This window comes from Otolemur garnettii, unplaced genomic scaffold (assembly GCF_000181295.1).
Source record: "Otolemur garnettii isolate 467f Iridium unplaced genomic scaffold, OtoGar3 scaffold00010, whole genome shotgun sequence".
NCBI classification, from domain to species: domain Eukaryota; kingdom Metazoa; phylum Chordata; class Mammalia; order Primates; family Galagidae; genus Otolemur; species Otolemur garnettii.
Genome location: NW_003852405.1, coordinates 10,766,440 through 10,788,353, shown reverse-complemented (window position 1 = coordinate 10,788,353; position 21,914 = coordinate 10,766,440). Strand labels below are relative to the sequence as shown.

General features: G+C 39.2%; 1 protein-coding gene and 1 pseudogene across 3 annotated transcripts in view; both read right to left on the bottom strand.

Annotated features, from left to right (window-relative positions):
* Window positions 1–13,907: 13,907 nt before the first annotated feature.
* PLPPR5 (phospholipid phosphatase related 5) overlaps window positions 13,908–21,914 on the bottom strand; it is a 136,282-nt gene continuing 128,275 nt past the window's right edge. For 2 of the 3 annotated variants that reach the window (XM_012801670.1, XM_003784126.2), the window contains exon 6: window positions 13,908–14,644. In XM_012801670.1, the coding sequence (XP_012657124.1) occupies window positions 14,612–14,644 (33 nt within the window). In that variant the 3' untranslated portion in view covers window positions 13,908–14,611. Of the gene's footprint in view, window positions 14,645–18,778; window positions 18,914–21,914 lie in introns of those variants that run through there. The other variant, XM_023509851.1, reaches the window with a different exon arrangement.
* LOC100965899 lies at window positions 19,804–21,252 on the bottom strand (annotated as a pseudogene).

Here is a 21,914-nt window from a genome sequence, read left to right as displayed (position 1 = left end):
TGCTGAATATCACTAGGGGCACCTTAAAAGTACTCCTTGGGCCGTCTGTTGACTATAGTGATAAAACATAAACTAATTTGTATGTTTTCTCTTGTTAATCTGTCTTTTCTTACAGGGTCTCGGCCGTGGACCTTGTGAGAAGTGAGAAGAAGATATTATTTTTTTCGCACGGTATGTGTGTGTTTGTGTTTATGGTGCTTCTTTACTGGTCCAGGCTCATCTTGTATAATTTCTGCCCTAGCCACGTCTCCAGGATCCTTATCCAAAATGTAGACTCTTTATTGGAGAATAGTATTAAAACCAAGATACAGGCATGGTGTATGCTCATTGCTACTGGGCTATAACTGCTTCTATGCCATTTCTGTTAGCCACTGGGAAGGCAGGGGAGAGGTGGAGGTTAATCTCAGGAGAGGGAGTGGGGAAATGGATGGGTTATAGGCCACTAGGCAGTGGAGTGGATGAGAGGTAACAAACTGGCAGTTTTAAGTAAAAAATGGGAGCGGGGAAGTGATAGTTTGAGATTGAGCCTGGGTGGTTACCAAAGGATCCTAGACGTGTCTGTAGCAACAGGCCAGGATTCAGTGACACTGGGGAAATAGAAGACACAGAACAGAAGCTGATAATTGATTAAGAGAGCTAGATTATTTTATCTGGAATATATTAATGAAGTGAGAATTGGTTACAGTTTTCTTTAATACTCTGGAGGGGAAATATGACAAATTCTTAAATGTCAAAAATAATTATGCAGAAAGTGTATGAAAATTATCTCTACCTTTATTTATTTATTTATTTTAAGAAATCAACTTCAAAAGATTTTTCAAATGTATGTAGCAAGTGATGGCATTGATCTGGTGCATGTTAGCTTTTCAGAGGACTCCCAGGGTAGGTTTCCCATTGTACTCTCAAAACCATTCTGTGAGGTAGTGTAAATATCCATCCCCTCCATTTGACAAATAAGGACATTGAGAAACAGAATTTAAGCAGTAGCTTATCCTTTTTAGCAGTAGGAGTAAAACTCAAAGCTAGGTTTCCCTGCTGTCAAACTTGCGTTCTTCTTCTTGCCTGCCCGGGGTTTCTCAGTACTGGGGACATTTTTGAGCTACATAATTCTTTGTTATGGGAGTTGCCCTGTGGTCTTCCTGTGCAATGTAAGGTGTGTAGCAGCATCCCTGACCTCTACCCACTGCATTTCAGGATCACACTCTCCCTCCGCCAAGTAGTGACAATAAAAATATCTCTACACGTTGTCAAACGTCCCCCCGAGACAAACTTGCCCCCATCAAGGGACTACTAGCCTGATGCCATCATCCATTTTTAAGCAATGGAGACACAGAACATTTACCCCCAAATTTCAGCAATGTAGATATCAAGCATTTGAAAATTAAAAATCTACATGTTCGTATAATATATTTCAATTATGTAATGATTGATTATGGCAGTCACTAAATTTCAGGATGTAGTCGTGGGGCCAGCATTTATAAGAGTAATATAATATAGAAATGTCAGAAGTGCTGATTTTAGGAGAAACTAGGACAGGGTAATGTTTGGTCAGACTAGAGCATAGGAGTGCGAGTTAGGATTTCTGTGAATACCAGATCCACTGAGTGGAGAGGGCTTGATTCCTGAGGCCCTTTTAATTATAATTTTGAGTTAATTCCATAAGCGATACTGTGAAAGTACTCTTTAAATATTTGGTAGAGGTAAAGGAATAACTGCAAATTTTTAATTACTGCAAATTTGCACATCTTAAATTTCACTTTTCCATGGTCTCTTTTAATCTCACACATTTACATATATGATTTTTACATAACGGTAATCATAGGGTATGATTTGCATCCCCTCTTAACATCAAAGTCTACTGTAAACATTTTTCCTATTGCTCCATAATGTGCATAATTATTATTTTAATGACTACATAGTATTCTGTGTAATTGGTAAGCCATCATCTACGTAACCACTCCCCGATTGCTGTATAGTCAGGTTGCTTTGCTATCATGATTAACACTGCAATAGTCATCTTTGTGATTATTAAATTATATTACTTTTGGAGACAGATTCATAGGAATAAAATTACTGAGTCAAGGTTATGAGCATTTTAGTGGCTCATGAAATTTAATGCCAAATTGCTTTCCAAAGGAATTTACACTGCCAGCAGAAAGATATGTTTGCTCCAGTGAAATTACATCCTTGCCAGAATTAGGCATTTTAATCTTTCTCTCTGTGTTTTATAATTTAATTGTCACAAAATTCACTTTGAGTCTTCTGTTGTTGGTGCTAATGATCTGGTATTGGAGAAAAGAAAAAAAAAATTATTGGGTGCCCACACCTGTCATCGTGCTAAGAAATCTGCATTCACTGCCAAAAATATCTACCCTGTCTCTGCCTCCCTACTCTGTTGTCTCTCGATATCTGTACCCTGTTTTACTTTTCTTCATTACATTTATAAGTATCTAAAATCATAGTACAAATTTATATTCTTCTTTATTTTGCTAACTCCTCCAACAAAAATGAAAGTTTGCTATAGGCAGGGGCTTTGTCTTGTTCACTGCTATCTAGCTGGTGTCCCGGACGGTACCTGGTACATAGTAAGACCTGGATAAATACCGTTGAACCGATATGTAAAGGACTTTATTTATCAGATTAAGGTAACTTGACAACCATGTTCTTGAAGGATGTGATGCAGTGAGGCTGTTTTTAGATACTTGGTGTTACCTCTCCATTTGCATTTCCTCCCCCCCTCTTATATTTCAGCATGGTCATGTGATTCGCTTTGGCCAATGAAAAGTGAGCAGAAGAGCTATGTACTTCTGTGGAGCAGAGTAATGGGGAGCCAGGCACCACTGGTCTCTTGGCCCCTGACACATGACTGACTATCCATCCAGTGTCTCCTCTGACTACCTGGGCCTCCACGTGGGATGGCTAAACAGACCAGGGCCTCCACGTGGGATGATAGCTAAACAGATCAGGGCCTCCACGTGGGATGGCTAAACAGACCAGGGCCTCCACGTGGGATGGCTAAACAGACCAGGGCCTCCACGTGGGATGGCTAAACAGACCAGGGCCTCCACGTGAAGGATGCACAGTGCAAACACAAGAAAAACATTCATTACCTGGGCTGAGATTCGGAGTTTCCTGTTACTATAATATAATCTAGCCTACCTGACTAGTACGAAGATCAGTAGGTGTAAATAAAATGGTCTAAGGGACAGAGTGGCAGTGGTGAAGCCAAGAGTCAAAGCTGGTTCTGCCTCTGCCTTTTCCACTGTTCCAGGACACACGGGAGACGGGAGATAAATGGGCGTGCATAGCATTAGTTGGCTAGGGCTGTACACCACAAACCAGGTGGCATAAACAACAGACATTTACTGTCTCACAGTTCTGGTGGTTAGAAGTCCAAACTCGCGGTGTTAGCAGGGTCTGCGGGGCTGTGGAAGAAAGTCTGCTCCATCCATCTCACTTGGGTTCCGGTGGTTTGTGGGTGGTCTTTGGAGTCCTGGAGCATGTAGAGGCACCATCCCTATCTCTGCCTTCATCTTTCCCGGGTGTTCTCCCTGTGTGTGTTTCTGCATCTGAGTTTCTCCTTTTTATGAGGATACCAATCCTGCTGGATCAAAGCTTCCTCTATTACATGGAAGTCTGATGAGTCTGATCTCACTGAACTAATTATATCTGCAATGACCCTATTTCATATCCTGAGGCACTGAGGGCTAGAACTTTAATATACAGGGTCTGGACAATTAAGTTCACCTCATGGCTAAATATCACTAGGGTCACCTTCCAAGTACTCCCCTTGGCCATCTGGTGACCTTAGTGATATTCAACAATGAGGTATGTAGCACTATTTCCAGGATGAATTTGTGAACTTAATTATCAGACCACATACAACAACAGCTCTGATGGCCGTTCCAGAAAAAGTTTTAAAATTGCTTTGAAGGGTGGACTAGGCACGTGGACTAGTGCATACCATCAAGGGGAGCACTTGGAAGGTGACTCACGTGATATTCCTCAGTGAGGAATGTAGTACTTTTTCTAGGATGAGTGTAAAAACTTAATTGTCTAAACTCATATGAATTTGAGGGAAATAGATTCAATGAATGACATTTGGAATCCAAGTGCTTGCTTGATCTATTACCTACAATGAAATTTTATATATATATACCAAAATTTAAAAATAAGTAACATGAGTTTATATCAGAATATAATAGTATAAACAATTCTGTAACAGCTTCTAGATTAACTTGGATAGAAAAGCATTTAGCTGGTTATTGTTTCTGTTATCATTACAATGTTCCTGGAAATTCATTGAATTAGAAAGAGTCAGCAATAGTGAAAAAAATAAATGGGAGTTGAAAATAGCAATATTATCTTTTAAAATATATATTGTTAAAGTGAACAGTGTTAGATAGAGTTTCAATCGATGTTGGCCCAGCTGTTATGTGTGTATATCTTAAGCATTTCAAGATTAGAACCAAGTATTCAGAATAAATATAAAGGCGTTTGAAATGGTATGGATCTGATCCCAGAAGCTGTCACCATATGTCTTATGAATTTCCCATTTAAAAATACCAAATCCATATCATTAGACTTATGTAGTATAAATACAAGTTGTTCTCCTATAACACAAAGCACCGAATCATAAATAAAGCAAGCTAGCTAAATGAGCTTGAACTTTTCATTGCATTGGAGTTTTACTTTTAATCATTGCAATTTAGGATCCCAAGGCTTTAAATTTTGCTTCTAATAAAACTGTTTTAACATTGAACCATATGACAAAATCATTTTCTAAGAGAGTGAACATTATTATTTGACATCTATTTGGGCTCTTACAAATTATGCTTCAAAAATCTCACTTTTTTGCTTATAACAGTGAGAAGAAAAAAAAACATACTTCAAGGTGTACTTACCCACAACAAATATGTAATCATAGCCCCACTTTGTGATCAGAAGATTTTAATTTGAATCAATAGAGAGCCATCTGAAATCAGAAGTACAGCAGAAAAATCAGAGTAACAATGGTGAAAACGTCTATTACAACAACGACCAAGCGTTTTATTTTGGTGCGCTTCAACCTAGTTGACTTACACCAGGTTATCTGAGTTACACTGGCATCCTTTAGTTCTTCTGCAGGGTGTAACTATAGGAGACGAAATTTTAAAGCAGTAGATAGCTGTTACGGACTGAATTGTGTTTCCCACCCACATCCCCTCTGTGTTTGGAGATTGGGGTTTTTGGGAGGCAATTAAGGCTGAATGAGGTCTGAAGGGTGGAGCCATAATCCTGTAGAACTGATTTCCCTTTTTTTTTTTTTTGAGACAGAGCTTCAAGCTGTCACCCTGGGTAGAGTGCTGTAGCATCACAGCTCACAGCAACCTCCAACTCCTGGGCTGAAGCGATTCTCCTGCCTCCGCCTCCCAAGTACCTGGGACTACAGGCTCCTGCCACAATGCCTGACTATTTTTTTGTTGCAGCTGTCATTGTTGTTTGGCGGGCCCGGGCTGGATTCGAACCCGCCAGCACTGGTGTATGTGCTGGTGCCTTAGCCACTGAGCCTGGTTTCCCTTTTTATAAAAAGAGGAAGAAACACCACAGAAATGTTTCTCTCTGTCTCTCTCTCTCTCCTCTCCTCTCTCCTCCTTCCCTCCTTCTCCCTCTTCCTGTCCCCAGGATTGCAAGGATAAGGCTAGACAAGGCAGTTGTCTGGAACCTGGGAGAGCGTCCTCACAAGACACAAATCCTGCTGGCACCTCAGTCTTGGACGTCCAGTCTCCAGAACTGGGAGATTCCATTCGCTGTTTAAGCCACTCTGTCTATGGTATTCTGTTACGGTAGCCCGACCTGACACAGAGATGAGCAGACCTCAGCAAGTGAAGACATTTCCGGAGTTTTCAAGACAAGAAATAATGAGAATTAACAGCAGAGGGCAGAGAAAGCCATAAAAAAAGGTGAATAGGAAAAAAAAAAATCAGATAATCACAGCTTCTGAGATTCTTTATATTACAGGAATAAACTCCCCTAGATGGCTTTTTATGATTCTCAAGAATTTTACTTTATTAGATCACCAAAAAAAAATTCATGTTCAAAACACCTCGTAGATTAAACTATGTGTATTTATATACTTAGTTAAAAAGCAAGCTATATAATTTTATAGGATTGCTTAAAATCTCATGCTCAAAAAACTGGGGGAACCCCCCCACTTTTCCTGATCCCTCTTCCTCTCTTTCCACTGAGCACTCTGAGTAGCTGAGGTGACGCTCTAATACAAATACTTACTTTCTATCTTTATGGCCAGTTGTTTTAAATTTGGCCATAGAAAGGTAAGTGACTGTACAATCATAATGAAAATAAATCTAGTAATTAACAGTTTTGAGACTACGAAGTTCTTACTGCTATATATTGATATAAAATGTCAACAAAATTACATTTAAAAAAGAAACCTTACATGGGCTTTAATGCATATATAGGAGTATGTATGTATATATATAAATATCCCTATATATACATATAAACAGTCAGTCCTCACTTTGTACAGTAAGTAGTGTGGGACCCAAAAAATGACAATGCAAGATGCTACCATGCCAAATAATCTTAATAAGCAATGGGAAAAATTACAGTTAATCTGTTACTTTTAAACATTTTTGTCCAAACATTAAAAACTCTCTAAAGGTCACTTTGAAATGTGTAGAAAAATGAAGAAAGAGCTAGGCTAATGTTTATTTGGTATCATATAATTTAAAATAGAAACATTGGGAATGAAATATTTTAATTCTTTGTAAAAATTATATCAAGAATAGTTTTATTATGGATTGAACATTTGTGTGCCCTGTATATTTTATATGTTGATGATTTCATGTCCAATGTGCCGGTAGTTGGAGGTGGGGCCTTTGGAGGGTAATTAGGTTTAGATGAGGTCAAGAGGGTGGGGCCCTCATGATGAGATTAGTGGCTCTATAAGTACAAGCAGTTCCCAAGTTACAAATATACAACTTCAAGTACAACTGGTACTATGAATAGAGGTTATCGCAGTAAGCCCACCAGTTAAAAACATCTTACTGATGTATGACTCAGACTTACAAATGGAGGCTATTATCAATAATTGGTGAATGTACCTGTTTCAACTTACATAGAAATTCAATTTAGGAACAGACCTGTAGAATCTATCTTCTTCGCAACTTGGGGACTGCCTGTAAAGGAAAAGACCCAGAGTGCTTTTTTTCTCTTTCTCCATGCGGGTGTGTGTGGGAGTGCTTGAGGGAAAGTCAGAGATCTTGATGTGCTCGCATTGTTAGCAATAGCAATTTAATAACCTTAAAATCAATATTAAAGTATTAGTTATAAGTAGGTTAGGAACTGCATTAAGAAAATGATTGCAGATGATGAGCAAAAGAGAACAGAGTCAGGTGGGAAGTGGATTTGAGAGACCCTAAGCCCAGTGCAAAAGGCACTGTGGGCCCTTTAAGAAAGACTCAAGAAAAAGTCTTGCTGACACTGCACCCTTCCCCCAGCACAAGTAGGCTGAGGTCACTAAGCAGGCACGGCTTGCTGGAGCAGGACTATCCTCTCAGGAAAAAGTGTTTTGAGGGAGTTAAAAAAAGCAGAATGTTTAGATATCAGCAAAGATGGCCAGAGTTGCTCTGGACTAGATAAGAAGAGAAAAATATCTCTTTGGTATGACCAGAAATGTCTGTCTGAGAAATGAGGCTTCTTGAGTATTAATTGTCACTCCTGTGATTGGTGTGTGTGCCCTAATTGGGGTCTTCTCTGACATCCTGCTTCTGGACTGCCCACGTTCTGTTTGTATTAAGATCACAAATACCTAAGAGCAATAGAAGTAAAAAGTCCACCCAATTAACATAGTTAGTTAAAGAAATAGCTTAGTTAGAAAAATGCAAGTGTAGCAAGAACCATAAGGTAATTGTTGCCTTTCCCTCATGAGATCGATGATTAAAACAATGATGTATGAAATAAAAATGGAGCTCGCCTGGAGCAAGAGGCTGTGTACTGAAGCCTCCCGAAGAAGGCAGGCAGCCTCCTGGCCCAGCTACTTCTCCAACTTTCTCTTGTCTCTGGTCTTTTCATTTTTTCTTTGTCCTCTCATTTCTGCCAAGCCACTGGGAGAGAACCCCTAGCATGGTTGGGGCTGGTCCCCAACATCTCCACATATGAAGAGATGGTACTCACTAGAACCCAACCCTGCTAGCTGCTGCCTTGATTTCAGGCTTCCTAGCCTCCAGAACTGTGAGAAGTAAGTGTCTGTTATAGTCATGCACTGCTTACCGACATTCTGGTCAAGGGTTGACTGCATCTGTGAGAAGGCTGGTTCCATAACATCATAATACCATATTTTAACTGTGAATTTTCTATGTGTAGATACACAAGTACTTACCATTGCATTATGACTGCCTACAGTATTCAGTACAGTAACACGCTGTAGAGAGGTTTGTAGCCTGGGAGCAATAGGGTATACCATGTAGTCTAGCTGAGTAGTTGGCTATACTACATAGTTTTGTGTAAATACACTCGATGATGTTGGCACAATAACAGAATTGCCTAACAATGAATTTCTCAGTATACGTCCCTGTCACTAAAGCCATGTTTGACCGTGTTGAAGCCAGTCTTGGTATTTTGTCATTGCCGTTGTTGTAACTTAGGATATGGGGTGAGTATCATTTTTTATGCCTTGGCTAATTGTCATATTCCCTTCCAAGTTTGTATCAGCTACTAATATTTTATCCTTTGCACTTTCAATGTTGTTAAATATCTCTGAGAGTTCTTTTAGTGTGACGTTTTTTTGCCAGAATCACTTCCTCTGGGACATCTCCATTTTTGTCATCACAACCTTTTCTCTTCTTTATATCAATAAGCTCCTGTTTGCTAAGATTTTTCTGCTTCCATATCTAGAAGTCTCTCAGATGGTGATGGCAGTGTGACCATTTCCAAGGTCAGCTATATCATAGATAACTCTATGTTCCATTTAAATTTGACTTTCCATATTATCACCTTTTTTTTTTTTTAATTTGCTACTGTTCCATCAGTCTTCGTTAACTAGATTCTGTTTAAATTGCACATTTTTGTAAAATACCATGTGAATTTATTGCTGAGAAACAAAAGCCTGTAGAACTACATGTTTTACTGAGTATCAACAGAAACAAGTGACATGACTCATTACTGATAATATGTGTATGCCTGATTTATATAGTGACTTGTGAATGCAAGAGCTGGCAGAAAAGTTTGCACATTCATTATGCAGCTACATACAGGTATTATACTGGTAACTGAACTTTGAACCCTTTGGTTGGGGGAGTAGTGTTATTTTACTAAATCATGGTAAGTGAAAAAATTTAAAATCATAACTATGCAAAGCAAACATGCACACACACACATCACACATACATACAGAGGGTGTCAAAAAATGTATACACATTTGAAGAAAGATAACACTTATTAAAATTGTAATGTTCAAGCCACATTTGACTTCTGTTTTCAAATAAATACAAGATACAAAATGCAAGATAACTAATGTTGTAAGTTTATGTTTGAGTGTTACAATTTCAATACAGGCTTTTCCTTTCTTAAAATATATATACATTTTTTGGCACCCTCTGTCTGTATCATAACCTGGTCTTATATTTCAGTTATTTTCCTACTTTGGGGCCTAAATATCTTTTTTTCCCATTTGATTTCTGCTTTAAAATTATGTCCTCTTCCTTTATTATTGGCTATAAGAGAACTAGGAAGTTGTCTCTAAACAAAAGTGTCAGTGAGTTCTCCATTGCTCTCAGTGAAGTCTGAACAGACAGGTCTCCAGCCAGTCTATCAAAAAGACATTTGGGGACACAGTTGGTAATTGGTGGTGTGACCATTCTTTCTCAGCTATAACAAACATGCTTTCTATTGTCATCTGTGTGTTTCTTATCAGAATAAATCACAACTCAACATGTTGAGGAATCCTACTCAGGGTAGTACTGCATGAAGGTTTTATTTTAAGGCTTGGCATCAATAAAAATTTGTGGTATACTGAATGCAAAAATGATCCTTGTTCTCCACCCGTCTCTGTGTCCACCGCTTCCTAACATGATTTTTGTAGCCCTTCTTTTACTCTCTGAATCTGAGCTGGCCTTGGGACTTGCCTTGGCCAGTTGAATGGGATGGCCAATTAGCAGTGTGCTAGTGCCTTGCATGCTTCTGTTCTTTCCCAGTCCACTCTGCCAAGGAGGCCGCCTGGCCTAATGGAGTTTGAGACCCCACATAAAGAAAAATTCAGTTGTCCCAAGTGAAGCCATCCTGGATCAGTGTATAGCCAGAGGACTCCTATATATGTGAGAAAGAGAGTCCAGCCAAGATCAGCCAGAGCTTCCAGCCTGATCATGGATGCATGAATGAGTTTGGCTCAAACTAGAAAAATGACTTAGCTAAACTGTAGACTTGTGGGAGAATAGTAAGTGCTCATTATGATAGTCATTTCAAAGATTGTTAAATTTAGCAATAGTTAAGATAGTGTTGTTTGTGGAGGCAATGCTTTTTTATTAATTTTAGCTGTTGCTTTAATCCACAAAAATGTCCTTTGCTGAGTTTAAAATTTAGATCCTATAATCCATTCATGGCTGGTAAGACTTAGAGTGGGTACTGCTCAATTTACAATTGCCAAATTGTGGAAACAACCTAAATGTCCACCAATCCAGGAATGGATTATCAAGCTGTGGTGTATGTATAGCATGGAATACTATTCAGCCACTAAAAAGATTACATTTTTTGTATTAACCTGGATGGAGTTGAAACATATTCTTCAAGAATGGAGAAGCAAGAATCCAATATGCTCAATTCTGATATGAGGACAAGTGATGCTAGTACATGGCAGGGGGTTAGGAAATGAGGGAGCAGAAAGAAGGAAAGAAAAAGTGGGATGGGGTCACACGTCTTGGGGGTGGGACACAATTAGAAGAGGGACTTTATATAACAACAAATGCAAGCAGTGTACCCTGTTCTTTATACCCTCAATGAACCCCCAACAATAAAAAAATAAAAAAGACTTAGTGTGGGAAGATCACACATTGAATGTTGGCCATGTTCTAAGGCTCCACTAGATGAAGAATCAGCTATAATCTACGGTGAAGGCAACAGGAAAGAAGAATTTAAATACTCTTATTTCTCTTCTTAGAAGAGATACATTTGCTTAGAGTCTGGAGGAAGTTTTCTTAATTGATATTTTAAAAAGAATCATACTTTACAAAATTCATTAGAAAATTCATACCTGGAAAATTTTGAGAAGATCAATGTTTTCAAGGTATAAATAGAACCATTTGGTATGTTTCGAGGGCAACTTTTCATGCAACCAAAATTTAATACCTGGTACCCTAATGGATAATTTACATCCACTCTTTAGTACATTGTTCACACATAGAAGGCAGATTGTATAGTGGATCATACACTTGCTCAGTGTCCCAAATAGCTTGTGATTTGGAAATAAGAAGAATGGTAAGATCCCAGGATGGCCCAAGGAATGCAGGGTCATTGAGCTGCCCAAAGAACTGGGCTTTTGACCCATTGTGATTTATTTCCAAGCACTCGTCAGATTCTCTGCGAATTCTGCCTTTCACACACATGAATAAGCATTCATTATTCCTCACTCCCCAAAAAGACCACTATAGGGGGAAAAAATCAGAATTCACTTTTTCAATGTAATTTTTAAAATTTTATTTGAAAAATACAATACACAGCAGAGAATTATTTCTTCCCCTACTGCTCTTTCACAGAGGAAACTGTATGGTAAATGTAACTAAGATATTTGGCTAGGATAGATCCTGAGAAAAGAGAGGCCCAGTTAGAAGTGGAAATAGACAAAGTCTGTCAAAGAAGGTTCACCTCTCTTTTAACATAAAAGAGCCTTTTAAGTTATCATAAGAATCAGATAAAACATGTGCAGAATTTCTGCCATGCAAACAGAGACTACTGAAATTTTCAGGTTGACCAATTTATGCTGACCTGGGCCCCAAGTAAGTAGAATAAAAGGAGATATTTCCATCAGAAAGATATGTGTTTGCCTGCTTTTACTAGACCATGTATGTACATATTTACATATTAATATTTTCTTAAGTGTGTTTTTCATTATTGTCAGTAACAGCATCATGACTAAGGGCTCTATGCGGGCTTTTGCCTTATTCACATATCTCTTTTTTTAATGAATATCTTTCATGACAGGGTTATTCTTTGCACAATCTCAGGTCCCTAATGTTTAAATATTAGAGATGATCTTACTCTGATCCGGGGTTAAGGATGGGCTTTTGAGGAATTGGTAACTTTCATTCAGACTGGCTTTAGGAAGGTTTAATGACATAAGAACATAGGAATGTATAAGCTAAGGCTTCCTACTTGCTCCTTAGAAAACTAATTTAGAGCAAATAGAACTAATCAAACCACCTTCCAAAACATTATGATCTTCCCTTCACTTCCATTCCAAATAAGTGAATTCCACATTGATGTTACTGCCTAAAATTTATTTAAAGAGGGTCAAGGCATTCAGGCTTTTTCATGTTTTAGATTTCCCAAACAATTGAATTATTATAGAGGTCTGAAATAAGAAGGTTTTGTTGCTGTTTTTAAACCTAGTAGAAGTGTTCGAATCCTCACAGTGATGGAAATGGGCAAGTAACATCGATTTTAAGAATAATGGGCAACCTTTGGTTATTCGCTGATTTCTATTGAAATTACAGAGGAAATTAAAAGTTTACCTTTTTTAATAGTGTCAACATTAGAAAGATTCACTTTAGTCAACTATCATTCATAGGTGGGTCATTATGAAAGTTTTGAGACGGACAAAAATCAGAAAATGCAAAATCCTCATGGATGAAAACAAATGAAGCCAGCCAAGCCCTTGCAGTGACACGGCTAACCCGAGCAAGATGAAACTGGCAGGGGGGGGTCAGCGAAGATGGGGCTGACTGTAGTTCTTGGAAGTGAAATAGTGGACCATAATACAGACTGTCTCAAAACCTCTGTGGTGACTCACGCATAAGCCAAGGTTACTCAGGGTAGCTTTATATACTGCAAAATGATTGCGGAGGGGGCCTATCTTCCTTATGGTATGGTGATTTCCATCCTTAATTCCACATGCGCAATTTAAGTTCTGTCCCTCAGACCCTCTCCTGATTTGGGACTGGGGGTAAAGGCAGAGAGATACTGACTTCAGATTTCACTTATAAAGGTTCTCATCTAGAGTCTTGGCATTATTTTTAAAAGCTTTATAAATAGGTTACTATTACACTTAAAAAAGTGTTCATTCTTCAAACCTGAACACTTAAAATATGACAGCTGTCATCACTCTATTTTGGCATTTCTTCATTTTTAAAACCATAGGTGTTTACTCAGCACTCTTCTGGCCTCTCCAAAAGGCCTGGGTGTCCAAAATGAGATGGCAGCCGTGGCATATTTGAAAGCAAAATGGGGTTGGGGTCAGACAACCTGGATTTAAGTTTCAACTAGGCCTCTTACCAGTTTGAGATGGGGCATGATATTTACCCTGTCTTGGCTTCATTTTTTTTTTCATTTATAAAAATAAAGCCATACTCTTTGACATTTACATTGGGCTATTATAAGGATTAAATGAAATACTCTGTAAACTATAAAGTACTACACAGACACAAAGTAAAATACATTAGCCATATTTTAAACATTTATATAATTTAAATTATGTGTCAGGATTTGGTTCTTTCCTGTTTAAGTTATGCAGAATCTTGACTAGTAAAAAAGCTTCAGAATAGAGCCTCTGGAAACGCTGTTCTCAATGGAGACTTACTCAGTAACAAGGTATTAGTGCTGGACGTACTCATTTGAACTACCCTAAATAAAATAGTGCCTGCATTCAAACACTATAAGTCATCAATTAAATCACAATTGTCAGGAAAAGAAGTCCAAATAAATAATTTTTAATTATGATACATTACTTATTACAGTAAAAATTAGCATTTTCCCCTTCAAAAGCAGAAGCACCAGTCTTAGAATGTATAGTACGAATGATATTTTAAGTGAAATACAGCATAATATAATGTGCGAACATTATTTTTAGTACTTTCTAAAAGTAAACTAATTTCACACACTGAAATCAGTTAGAATGGAAATAATGTCATGCTGAACAATAAAATAAAAACCCCCATGACTTTCAAATTCCACTTCAAATTAAATATGGCATACTGTTGAATAGATGTATGAAAAATTAAAAAACAGAATTAGCCCCAAATAAGAGGGTTTTCAGATGCAGATATGATTCATATAGTGGTTTCTTTTAACATAGTTGCAAGTGATTCTGTAAGAAACTAAAATGGATATTTTATTTCAGAATTAATTTGTTCATTCGATCATCACATTTTTATGGAACACCTACTCTGTGCTAGACTTGGTTTGTAGGCGCTGGGGACAGGGGAGAAAAAGACACAGTCCTGCCCTTGAGGAGCTCACAGTCTAGTGGGGGGAAACAAATAGGCTGACATTGATTTTCAAATTATAAAAATTATTAGACAACTTTATAAACTTCTTCTGTAATCAAACAAACTTTGGGTGTTATGAATGAATGGTAAAAAGAGATGATGTCCAATGCAGTGAAAAGCCATCTGCTTCAATATCATGTGACTTCCGCGAAGGCGGTGATGTGGTTCTGCAAAAAGAAAAAGAAATTCCAGAGTGAGAGGCTTGGGAAAACCGGCTTTGTAAAATGTTGAGTGCTTTTGCAAAAGATCATTAGCTCATACACTGTATGTCTGAGTTGCCAAAACATACAGCATTATTAAACTACGTCCTATGTGTTATTACATAACTTTCGCTGCTAATTATATATTTTACTCAATAGTCTTAATTAACCAAAGAGATTCAAATGTTATACCTGCTTTATTCAAAATTAACACTGAAATTTGGAGAGATACAAATGGCAATTCCAGACACCTTAATATTCTGCTCAATGTTAATGGAATTTTAATGCTGCATATTAGAGTTTCAAATTAATTGCTCCCTGTGAGACAGATGGTGTAGAATGAAGTGGTGAAATGCTCAGACTGAAGTGGCATTTGCGAGTTGACAAAAATCTACTTAAACCCTTCATTTTTGATGCATGAATCGAGACTCCAGATTGCAATCTCTGTTGTTTAGCTCAACGATAGAATTCTTTACAGAGACCTTTTACTTTCCTTTTTTTATAGCAATGGAATTATGTGCTCTGTGGAAGGGTTAATATTTAAATAAATTAATGCATGCAACAGGTCATGTCAAAGCTGCTGAAATACTGCAGTGAAAAACTGATTTACATAATGAATTATGCTACATATGGTATTATGTCAAGATCTAACATGAAAGACAGCCCCAACAAATAACAGCAATATTATAAACGTATTCTACCATCACAATACCTCCTTAGACTGTTTTTTTGTAGTTTTTGCCTATGAAGAGCAGTGCCTCTTCATAAACAATGATATCATCCATGGAATGACACATAATAATGTAAGCCATGAAATTTCTTCAAGGTCCATGGAGCTCTTTTGAAGTTGAAGTGTTTTAAGTAGTTAAATTCAATTTCAAATACGTGTGCAAAGAAACTAAAATTCATTTCACTGAATTTAGGGCCGTTAAACCCCACTAGAAGAATGTCACTGACTGTACATTAGGGCATTGTTTTCTAGGCTTAACCCACTTAACACTGGAGAAAGATATTATTAATAAAAATCAGTAGTGAGCAGAACCATGGTTTTTCACTTATGGCTGATAACACCTTAGAAATTTCAATTTCCTATTTAAAAAAATCCATAATAAAAATGTTAGGAACTGCAGCCGCTCATAGTTCTCTTGAGTTCTCCTTACAAAAGCACAGGCATGACTTTAGGACAAAGACGACTTGACAGAGTTATATAATGCACTAGGATTGAGGGGGAAAAAAAAACCCCATAAGAATTGTGGAAACAATACATCACAGTTTTCTTTCCAGTGGCCCCAAAGGGACGTGGAACCAGTGAACTGAGAAAATACAATTTGATAGAAAGTGTTTCAGCACAAAACTGCCATGAGTGTCACGCCTCTGGACAGGACCTAGCACAAACAATTGCTGGAAATATATTAAGATAGAAATAGTAACTGGTGGGAAAAGAATGGGCCAAGAAGGGGCAGTGGAGAGAAAGGAAAAGAGATTAAACAAGAGAAAAGGGATGGAGTCCCAATGGCCACTGGCCTGGACCTTATGTTCCTGTCACTGACCTAGATAATAGTCCACACGGCTCGTTAAATATGTTGAAGATGATCTTAAGGGGACATCCATCACGCTGGAAGGCAGAAGTAAATATTGAAAGACCATAATAAAGCATAGAAATGATCACGAACTACTGATGATCAATGCAAAGCTTTAAGAAGCAGAGGAACAATCAAGCATACAAGGGCAAGCTAGAGAGTGGGACAAAGAAGGAGTAAGGACTGGAGGGTGACCATATAACTTATCATCTCACCCTGGACATGGGGAAGGGAGCAAAGGGTGTCAATAATACACAAGGACAACTGGCTTGAATCAGGACCTCCCCACGCAGAGATGTCAGGTCACCTAATGCTGTGGTTTGAATGTGGGGGAAACTTAATCTCCAATGCAAGTGCTGAGAGGAGGGCCCTAATGAGAGGTGATTAGGCCATGTAGAGTCTGCCCTCAAGAATGAATTAATGCCATGATCTCAGGACTGAGTTCATCATAAAAAGGCACGTTCCGTTTCCTTTGTCTCTTGTTCTCTCTCCCTCACCCTTTCTTTGTTCCTCTAACATGGAATGACACACCAGTCCATGGTTTGCCGGGATATAAGGCGGCTCTCTCCAGAGGCTAGCCCCTCAACCTTGGACATTCAAGCCTCCAATATCATGACCCAATAAATTTCTGTTTTGTATAAACTACCCAGTGTGTGGTACTCTTTAATATCAGCATATAATAGTCTAAGACACCTTAATAATTAAGCAGGGAACCTAAAACTCTAAGAGTGATATTGAGATCAAGAAAATACTGGAATTCTATCCTTGCATTTAAAATCACCTGATTACCTGGCCACTTCCTTTCACTCCTCATAAACTCCAAACCATATTACTCTTTTCCTCATGCCAAGTCATTACCAAATTAAACTACAAGGGTAACAGTTTAATTCTAGACAAACTACATTTTTAGATCCCAGCATTCTGGGGAAACTCCAGCTTTCCCCTCCCACCTTCCAAACAGCAGCTTTTCCATTTCATAGGACACTTAATTTTTAACCTCTGTAATGATGTTTTCCTATTTGACTGCAATTAAAAGGAATCTCCTCCAGTATCATCATTTTAAGGAGGTCCTGGTTTGCAGAGATATAAACACATGAAAATAAGACACTGAAGTGACTACATCGGGAAGAGAAAATTAAGGGGAAATTTAACCACAGGTTCTAAGCACAGGAAAGGCGTACACAGAGAGGATAGGGACCTTCTGTTCATTGACTTCACTGTCTAGGAGAAAATAAACCTGTATCATAAGTGGAGATGGATTATTTATTTCAGTAGCCTTACAAGACAAGTTTAATTCTCTTCTAGCGCAGGAAGGATTTTCTCTGAATCTAGAGAAGGGACAAAGATAGTTATAACAATTTAAGGTCCTTCCATCTATATGACTCTCCAATTTTATATTCGTATATTAGCAAGGTATGCAATGCACAATTTGAAACATACAGATGGCATAATTTCTATGCAGGAAGCAAGGATCTAGTTCACTTCCCCTCAGCATTTTTCTCAGTAACATAGACATACATATATATATATATATATATATATATATATAAAACCAGAATTGCATTTAATATTTTTGATATTAAATCACCTGTCTTATGAAGCAAACTAGCTGCCAAGGGATTTCTCCTTTTAATCTGTCTGAATTCTTCATATTCAATATTCAAATGTGTCAGCAGATGCTAGTGAAAACATGCAGTAAGCAAGCAAAAAATCTCACACTCACAGGTCAGAGTTGAATTCCGAGTCACAAGAAGAAAGTGGTCATATAATTGTCCACAATTACTCATACAGAGGTTTATAATGGAGATGACAAAGCTGGAGTCCAAATAGTTGAAGGTTAAGAATATGATACATGAAACACCCATAGAAAGTGTCTAGTCAAGTCCACAGCAAACCAGTGAGCAAAATACTGAAGTCTAGTCCTTGAGCGCAGGTGTTGCATGGTAAAACAAGTACTTTGTTTCTGAAAAGTTGTCTTGGATTCTTAAATTTGGCACATATTATAGTCGACAGCATGTCCATATTAAAAAAACGCAAGTTCTCCATGAAAATCTTTAATAGTCATTGTCTATCTCCACTTACAGGAATTACATCCTATAATTAAAAAATACATACCTATTTAAAACAAAATGTCATGTATGTATGACATAAAACTCTGGTGATGACTAGTCACCTGGCAATATCTGCCACTTACCACTTTCCTCCACTTTCCTTTGGAAAAATAGAAAAAAATGCAAAAAGAGAACTTCACGGGAGTGTTCAGAATTACCAGCTACAGGAAAACAAGCAAACAAAAAAGCCATTATTAACAGGTAGTTAAGGAATGCTAAATTCCCAGGAATGAGTGAAAATAAAATATGCTTAAAAGATTAATAATAAGGACAATAACAACAATGACAAATTCTAGTTCCTAGATCCTTTTTAGTGGTAAGAGAAACCTGCGCAGAAGGACACATTTTTCTGTATTTGTCTCAGCTTTGCAACCCAACCCCAACCCCAGTGCGCTCTAGCGCACATACGTTTATTGCCTTAATTGAAGGTGTTCACAGTGGCTTATTCTCATGATCCAGCTGAAGAGCCTGGCGAGACAGTCTTTAAAGGACCTTTCCTGTGAATTTTCTTCTTGACCATTCTCAGGAGGTAGGTTTCGGGACACCTACAAAATGTGTTTTGCATACCACTTACATGTTTATTTAAATACTGACTGTACTTAAAGCACTAGTTTATTTAAAGTTCTCTGTTGTCACATTATTAGAACAAGTGCTGAGATGGAACGCTATTCCAGTTCCCTTCTTTCAAGATGATTGCTGATAAAAAGCTTTTGTGTCTAAATAACAGGCTGTCAACGATCAGCTTAGGTTTTTAAACTAAACATAAAATGGGATCTATACACACCATGGGATGTCTTTGATTCAATGATTTATGTCTTTATTTCTACAGGTGAGGAAGCTGGGTAGTACAGGTGACTTTGCAATCAAGTAGTCTGCTTATCAACTGAAATTTTCACAAGCAATTCAACCTGTCACAGACTCAGCTTTCTCATCTGTGAAATGGAAATAATACCTACTTGAATGAGGTTTTACTAAAATTAAAATGAACTTATATACACCATGGTCCCTGTCCCTACTCAAACATAATCCATAATCCACCATTTATTTATTGCTTATGAAAGCCACAGAAAGAAACCAAAAAGAGAAGTTAAACAATTAAAGAAATCAAGAATAATAAAGTTTTAGTATTTACTGGAATTTTATAAGTAAAACTCACCATTTGTTTTCTTCAACCAAATAGTATGAAATTCTACCAGTCTACAACTCCAATAGTCAAAAAAACCTTTAAAACCCACAAATGTTTCTTCTAAAACTGGTGCAAACACCTTATTTGGTGGCAAAAACATGACCTGAACTGATGAGGAAATTTATGCTATGGTTCACTGCAGAAATATCCATTCTGATTGTAAACTGCTCTTCCACACCATGCTTGTGTAACAGAATACATATATTTCTTTTCTTTATTTCTTTGTTTTAAAGAAAAAAAAAAACAGGCTTATTTGGATTTGGGGCTCTGAGTAGCTCTGTCTCTACTACGTGACCTCCTTGGGCCACGACTCCTGGACCTAGATGAGCTGTGGCTCTGGCTCCTGTGGCTCCCGTGGCCCCTGCCACTTCTGTGGCTCCTGTGGGCCCTGCGGCCCCTGCTCAGGCTTCTCCTGCTGCGGCTCCGGCTGCGGCACTTTTTACTTCCTCTATTTCGTGAACTATGCCTTTCACGACTCTTCGACTTGTGTTTGTGAGATTTCTTCCTGCTGTGACTCCTCCTTTTCCTCTCAGACTCCTCATTTCTCTTGTAGGAAGGGTCAGGACTGGGGCTTCTCCTCCTCAGCCGGCCGTAGTATTCGTCATGGTGGCCCGTCCTCTCCCTCCTCTCCAAGCTCTTCCCAAGGGAGGACCCCCTCCTGTCTGGAGACAGGTAGACGTCCCTATCAGCTTCCCAGAACTCATTGTTGGGATTTCTGAACACATGCAGGAAGTTGCAGTGTCTTCCTCTTGGGCACTGTTTGATTTCGAATAATCCACAAATGGCCATTTTCCAGCGGGTGACGGGGCAGAACTCGCACTGCAGCTGTCGCCCTGCGTACCAGCGTCCGTTAAACACCGAGAGGGCCGTCTGGCATTCTTCTTCCGACTGGTACTGAACGTACACATTGCCCCGCAGGTGGGGCTCCAAGTTGCAGCTGACCTTGAACTTAATGACTTTGCCCACGTTCTTAAACTCGGGCAGCACGTCATCGTAGAAGTCCAGGAACTGCTGGTACGTCTCCTCCTCGCTGTACTCCAGGCCGGCGTCGGGGTCGTAGTCGTCCCTCCGACATTGCTCCATGCCGAACGTCGTAAACATGCTTTTAATGAGAAGCGTGGGGCTCGAGGCCGGGAAATTGTGTTTCCGCGAACACCTATCCCCAAATCTGCACGCCCCGGTTTTACTGTAGAAGGGGCAGTTAGCCCGATCCTTCTCCACGACTCTGAGGTCGGCGGGCGGCTCGGGGTTCTGCCAGGCCGCCCCGGGCTCCGCCTGCCCCAGGGCCTTCTGCCGCGCCTCCTCCCGCGCGCGCTTCTCCTGCACTTTCTGCTGCTCCTCTTCTCTCTCCTTTCTCTGCTGCTCTTCCCATTCTTCCTTTAACTTTCTCTCTCGCTCTTCCTGCCGTTTCCTAGCCGCCTCTTCCTTCTCCTTTTTTATTCTGAATTCTTCTACTGCCTGCTGCCGCCTCAGCAGCCATTCCTCGTGCAATTTCTGCCTCTCTCTCTCCAGCGATTTCTCCTCTTCTAGTTGTTGTGCCTCAGTAAGGGCGTCCTCCTCCTCCTCCTGTGACACTCCAGAGTCTCTGAGTCGAGCGAGTTCCTGCCGATGTTTCTTTCGTCTCTCTTTCTTCAGAGCGGCCCGGTACTTTTTGTGACTGAGTTTCGGAGGAAAAACTGCCTCCTCGGGAGCCGCCATCTTGCCGACTCTCTGCCCCCCCTCCCCCCAGCCTTCCGGAAAAGACCGGAATACACGTATTTCTACATATAAAATATTCTTGATGTTGAAAAACATCTGGTACTAAGGATTTTAGATTTTAAAAAAGCCATGGCCCTATAATTAAAATAGTAAACAATTCTGACACTGTGTAGATGTCTACATTTTATCAAGAAAAGACAGAGGGATGTCATAATCTTGAATATTGTCCCTCATAACTTTCCGTCCGTCGTGTCCTTGCAGGAGGTCAAAGTGGACAGAAGAGAGAAGAGACCAACCATAGGACAAGGCATGTGTGCTCTAAGACGCTGCTTTGTCATGTGACGTTTTCCTTCTGATAGGTTGTGAAGTTCTGAGTATTTTAGTAAAGGGAAGTAATGTTAGGACCGTTTAATAAGAACTTAGTGAAATTCAGGCTTGATGATGTGAAATTGATTGGAAAAGTCACACGAAGCAAGTTCTTAGGATTGTAAGAAGTTGGCCGCTCAGCGCCTATAGCTCAACCGGCTAAGGCGCCAGCCACGTACACCTAAGGTGGCGGGTTCGAATCCCCAGCCCAGACCCGCCAAACAACAATGACGGCTGCAACCAAAAAATAGCCGGGTGTTGTGGCGGGCGCCTGTGGTCCCAGCTACTTGGGAGGC